The 6,282-nt window shown below is 33.2% G+C and overlaps 1 protein-coding gene across 2 annotated transcripts in view; it reads left to right on the plus strand.

The window, feature by feature from the left end:
* Positions 1 to 6,282, plus strand: part of LOC111433637 (protein MOR1-like) — a 26,399-nt gene that overhangs the window by 5,536 nt on the left and 14,581 nt on the right. For both annotated transcript variants that reach the window (XM_023070743.1, XM_023070744.1), the window contains exons 7-15: positions 1,433 to 1,515; positions 1,723 to 1,808; positions 1,905 to 2,018; positions 2,443 to 2,562; positions 3,626 to 3,728; positions 4,280 to 4,416; positions 5,066 to 5,131; positions 5,217 to 5,331; positions 5,543 to 5,580. In XM_023070743.1, the coding sequence (XP_022926511.1) occupies positions 1,433 to 1,515; positions 1,723 to 1,808; positions 1,905 to 2,018; positions 2,443 to 2,562; positions 3,626 to 3,728; positions 4,280 to 4,416; positions 5,066 to 5,131; positions 5,217 to 5,331; positions 5,543 to 5,580 (862 nt within the window). The remainder of the gene's footprint in view (positions 1 to 1,432; positions 1,516 to 1,722; positions 1,809 to 1,904; positions 2,019 to 2,442; positions 2,563 to 3,625; positions 3,729 to 4,279; positions 4,417 to 5,065; positions 5,132 to 5,216; positions 5,332 to 5,542; positions 5,581 to 6,282) is intronic.

The following is a 6,282-nucleotide window of genomic DNA, read 5'->3' on the forward strand; positions in this document are numbered from 1 at the left end:
GGGGGGGGGGGGGGGGGGGGGTGATGAAGGAAGCACATCATTTTGAACCGACCCATGGATTGAAAACACCACACTAGCCCTAAGGTATCCACTTGTGTATAGGCTCTCACATAGTAAAAAAAGTCACGACCAAAGAAACGTGAAATGTTGTCAACAAACTCTGGGACCTAAAGGTTGGTAGGAATTTAAAGGATAATGAAGCAACAAAATGGGCCAAATTAAGTCTTGACTTTGCCCCTATGGTATTGTCAAATGAAGCAGACTCATTGACTTGGCTCCCCTGCGCTGACGGGGTCTTTTCTACAAAATCCTTGATAATGGACATGGAGGAAAAAGTAGAAGCAATAATCACATGCTAGCAAAGACAGTATGGGAAGGACATTAGCCTAAACAGGTGAAGTTCTTCGTTTGGGAAATAGCGCGTAAGTAAAGTATCTATTGGATATGGCCTTAATGTATCATCCTTATTTATGCAAGAAAGACAACTTATTTATGCAATAGCCATTAATATAAGTAAGAAAGAAAACGAATCACAAAACCACTTATTTATGCAATGCACATACGCTCAAAATTTATGGACAATGATTCTCAATATATTCGGATGACATCTCACATTTCCTAGGGAGGTAAAGTATCTATTGGATATGACCTTAATGTATCATCCTTTTAAGAATGCAAAAGCCCTACTATGGAAAAACTTCATCATGACTTTCTCTTGGAATATGTGGAAAGAAAGAAATCAGAGAATATTCGCAGATAAGACACAGACTTATACAAAACTTTTCAACAATGTTGTTTACCAAGCTATATCTTGGTGTAAACTGTCTAATATTTTTACTTCCTACGGTTATACCTCCATCATTGCAAATTTGGAAGTTCTTTTGTAAACATCATGGATATTTCATTCCTTTTGTAAATTTCAATGAAATTGTCTCTTATGAAAAAAAAAAGGTGTTCAAATAAACTTATGATACTTATATCAACATTCTTGCTGCAAAGGTGTATGTGATAGCAATTACCAGATCACCATAACAACACAAAAAATTCAGCAAGTCAAATGCTAATGCTAGGCAATTTTTCATAATATTAGTGGTTTTTCTCCAATTGACTTGCTCTTTCTCTGTTGTTCTTCACTATACTTCTTTTTAGATTGTTCATTATTTTTAAAATTATTCAAATTTCTTAATTTGTAACTTAAAAACATTTTTTTATTTAATATTGATATTTTCTCTATTGATTGCTTTTCAAGACGATTTCTATTTTGTAGTTCGTTCTGGATTTTGTTTGTTGTTATAAATTATAGCCGTTATAACCTTTTCGGCTTTAGTACATTTCCCTAATTAGCCTTTTTTATATCTGTTTTTCCCATAGCATCCAATTTAAAGCTTTCCTTATTATATTTGTGTTGAGATTAATTATGTTACTTAGTTAGGTCTGAGCAAGATAAAGAGCCGGAAAAAGAAGATACTTCTGAGGCTGTTGGTACAGGACCTTCTGAAGAATCTGTAGCTGATGGTATGTAGAAATTTATGGAAATTGGGCTAAAAGTGTTTTTTAGTTTCCTTTTTCTTTATTTTACGTAGAGGTTTATATGACTACTTTAGTCAGTTTTTGAGATTAATTTTTTTTTTTGTCTAATGCTATTTATTTTGAGCTCATCATGAACAAATTATTCATTAATCACCAAAAACTTCTACCATTCTAATACACTTCAATTGTCAGTTCCTCAGGAAATAGATGAATATGACCTTGTTGATCCGGTAGACATATTGACTCCATTGGAGAAGTCAGGATTTTGGGAGGGAGTGGTTGGTGATTTTGATCTATTGCTTAAATTAATTATAATTTATATCTACTAGTTTTGCTATCCCACAATTTATTTGTTTTCCCTTGGTGATTTTCAGAAAGCTACAAAATGGTCAGAAAGAAAAGAGGCTGTTGCTGAACTGACCAAACTTGCTTCAACGAAAAAAATAGCACCTGGTGACTTTTCAGAAGTTTGTAGAACTTTAAAGAAGGTATGATATGTTCTCCGTGACCCTATTGTCTCTCCCAGGGCTTGAATTCAGTTCCTTGGACGGTCATATATTTATTTCTCGTCTTTCAATTTTGAAAATAAATATGTGACTATCTCTGTTTTCAATTTGTTTTCGACTGCCCATCCAATGAACAAAAAATGTTTTGCTGCTTTGCAGTGCTATTCTGTAGTAAATATGTGATGGTGTCACATTCTTATATGCGTCCATCATGTATATCTTTTTTATATTACATATCAGGAACTTTTAGGAATCAGAAAAGAAAATTTGTTAACAAAATTTTATCTGTTTGATCAGTATTTTTAATTTTGTTGCAATCCATTATAGTTACCTAACTTGCTTGCACATGTTGAAAAATGAGTTCCAATATTTGACTTACCAACGAAAATTTGAATGAACTTTGCAGCTGATTACGGATGTGAATATTGCTGTTGCTGTTGAAGCGATTCAAGCTATTGGCAATATTTCCAGGGGTCTCAGAGCCAACTTTTCTGCGAGTTCACGATTCCTATTGCCAGTTTTACTTGTATGAATATTAGTTCAACTTTTCCTTCAGTAAATTATAAAAAATATCTCAATCAAGATATTTTTGTTGCCGCAAATGTCTGAATGATTTTATATTGGTATATTGTCTTTCTGGTTTTTCTCTTGATTATCTATAATAATTAGTAGTGAAGATTCTCATTCTATTAGATAGTTTTAATGTTATTCTGACAAATCTTAGCTGTCATTATGAGCTTACATCAATTATTATCATTACTTTTTTAGATTTCTCTGAAGTCTTGTTTTACTTACGGCTCTCATTTCTATTTCTTCTTCTTTTTTCCTGATGTCTACCTTTGTATTTGTTTCCTCGTTCAAATTTTAATCTAGTTTCACATTTTGAAGGATAAGACTCTGACTTTTTTTATAGTTGTGGCTGGCTTGTCAAACCATGTTATCAGCTATGTGTATGCGAGAAAAGAGAGAGACCTCTCTTCTTTTTGTTATTTCAACAATTGAGACTTCTTTCATGTTTCATATTGAAAGCTTTATTTCTCATAAAGGGGGAAAAACTTTGAATTGAAGTCATCTTAATTGTTATTCTCTTCTCACTGGTCTTTTCATCTCTGGGGTGTCTCCTTAGCTTCTCTCTTTTCCCAGTGGGCAATAAAATTATTTCTGTTTTTTCATCCCATAAAAGGTTTGTCTTTCTTAAATACTCAAACTGTATCACCACCTTACCTTACATTTAAGGAGTGCCGTTGTTTCTTATTAAAGAAAAAGAACAAGAAAAAGAAATCATGCCTGTCAGTGAAAAAGTTTTGTTTCTATGATAACTATCTCGGCCAATGGAGAAACTTGTCTGTGGGTATAGTTAAGATCTTATGTTGCTGGTAAATTCTTGTTATTGAATTGCCTTTTATTTTCTTATGACTATTTGCACTTGCCTTCATTGCATGCTTAATAACTTGATTTCTTTGTTGGTAAAGTTATGAACTTATGTTACTGGTAAATTCTTGTTAATGAATTACTTTTTATTTTCTTTTGACGATTGGCACTCGCCTTGGCAACATGCTTACAACTTGATTTCTTTGTTTTTTTTATAGGAAAAATTAAAAGAAAAAAAACCTACTCTGACGGAGTCATTAACTCAAACTCTCCAAGCCATGCATAAGGCTGGGTGCCTAAGTCTTTCGGATGTCGTTGAAGGTAAGAGTTCAATTCTTGTTAGATTCATCCAATAGCAATTTTAAGACAATGTTTGGGTCAGTCTTTTATGATAGCAATGAAATAAGTTCACCCATTCACAGAAGTTTGTATTATAAGTTTCGAAGCTGGTAAAACTGAATTGTTTGTTTTCTATAAGGTTTCCTCTTGTCTTAGGAGTAACAAACTTCTCCGTCAGCTTTTGTCTTGTTTTAGAATATTTGACACGGTTACTAAGTGTCAATCCAAAAACAAAAAGACATGCCTACTAAGTGTCTGAGAAAATGCTCAAGACTTTGTTCAACAAAGATAATACTCTTGTTTAACGATGCAGAGCTTTGGTCAACTTTTTTCAACAGCCCCATGACTCTTGTTTAAGAATACATTTCCAGTAGGGTATATTCTTTGTGCGTCTGTCATAAGAAACAGAAAAATTAGAAAAAATGAATAAGCAGTACAGAGAGAGACTTTTTTTAATTTATTCCGTAGACTATGTTGCTCTTTCCTATCTGAAAAAAGGTGGTAATGATTTTTAATCAATGCTTTTGTGGCAGATATCAAGACAGCAAGCAAAAACAAAGTTCCTCTTGTGCGCTCGTTGACTTTAAGCTGGGTTACTTTCTGTATTGAAACTAGCAACAAAGCTATTGTCCTGAAGGTGCACAAGGAATATGTCCCTATATTTATGGAGGTCAGTGAATTCCTGTGCTTTAAGCTTTGCTATTATTAGTTTTCAAGTGTATTAGTATTTCAGAATTATTTTATTTACTCTCATGCGCTCTTAACTATTTCAGAATTCTCAGTGGTTGTTTCTATTTCAAATTTTTTTTCTTGTTTCCACTTTTTGATGATCAAAAGTTCAAGGATAAAAAGATTTCTGTGGCTTTGTGGCCTGTGGGATGGGAAGTTGGGTAGGGGAAACAAGATTATCTAGACATATGGAGGGGATATTTATTTTTCTTTTTGCTTCCTGTTTGGCTTCTTTTTCAATTCGTTTATGAATAACTCTTTACTTTGATTATAGCCTGTTAAAACCTCTTTCTCTCGAGGCTTTGCCTGTCATTTCTTATGATATTATTCCAACAAATTGGTTTTCTGTTGGACAAGAAGCTATTTCCCTTTTCAAATGTTTTGACAAGCATCATTTCTTACACATATGTGCAAGTGTGGATAAACTATGTTGCTTATTGTTCGTATCATTTTTAAACGTGGATATACCAAAGTGTGAATTATTAGCTCTTTCTATTATTTTATATTCTTTAGGCTTTATACATTTATTTATGCTATCAGTTTGTCTTAATCTTACTGAATCTTAACATAAACTATTTTCCCCATTTAAGAGCCTTAATGATGGGACCCCTGATGTGAGGGATGCTGCCTTTTTGGCTTTGGCAGCGGTAGCAAAGGTAGTGATTTCAAGCAACTATTTCTCTTTTCAAGTTAATGCTTTGATTCTGCTGCTGAAACACATTTTCTTCGTGACTATGATAGTCGGTTGGCATGAGACCTCTAGAGAGGTCAGTTGAGAAACTTGATGATGTGAGAAGGAAGAGACTATCTGAGATGATCATGGGCTCTGAAAGCAGTGTACCTTCAAATGGCTCAGGTTTTTGACACTAAGTTTCTAGTAATTCAACATTTGATTAAATATTACCTTGTTAATTTTTCTATTTCAGTTATTTTCTAACTTTTACATTTCTCCTCTTTCTTTTTCTTTCTTCTTTCCTTTTTTTTTTCCTTTTCAAATGAACTTTTTAAAAAGTTAGCTCTACTTATTTTTATGTCAACTTTCTGAACTACCTTTTGTGGCATTGCAGCAAACCATGCTCCTGGTGCAACTGTTCCGTCAGTTTCGGTAGGTCGTAACTATTAGGACGATCTGTTTCTACCATTGTTCTCAGTTTTGTATATGCAATGCGCAGCATATAATTTTTTCTCTTGAGAGAGAATAAGATGGATTTCTTTATCACATGATATGGATGACTTGGTACCATGATTTAACGGGCCAGCTGTAAGTCATATACCTTACAAGTTATAGGTTCAAATCATGGAAGTTAGCCTTTAAGGTCATATCTTATCAACCCATATGCCTTTCTATGAATTTCTTCATTCTAAATCTTGTAAAATTAGGTTTTCTTGTGTGTTTTATTCAAGTAGCGTATAAGTTAGTATGAGAATCAATGAATAGATAAAACAAACACATTTGTATTTATGATAGTTTTTCTTTAGAAAACAAAGGTTTACGTGTAAAAGATAATAATACGAAGAAAAAGATAAGTTATATCATCAAAGAGGTGAACTTTTCAGAGCAAAATCTCTCTCTCTTCCTTTTCTGTCTCCCAAGCCTAAAAAAATGACCTCCAATCCAAAAGAATAGTACCTAACCGATAACTACAACAGGTCTTATTGGCCATTGCTCACGAGATGTTAAACCTAGTATTTTTCCGAAGAACGTCCCACAAACGCTCCACCCCTCTTAATATCTTATTATTTCCTGAAAGCTAAATACATCATAACTTTGCAAAAAAAAAAAAAAAAAAAAAAAAAAAAAAAAAAA

The sequence above is a fragment of the Cucurbita moschata genome, unplaced genomic scaffold (assembly GCF_002738365.1).
Source record: "Cucurbita moschata cultivar Rifu unplaced genomic scaffold, Cmos_1.0 Cmo_Scf00043, whole genome shotgun sequence".
In the NCBI taxonomy this organism is placed as follows: Eukaryota; Viridiplantae; Streptophyta; class Magnoliopsida; order Cucurbitales; family Cucurbitaceae; genus Cucurbita; species Cucurbita moschata.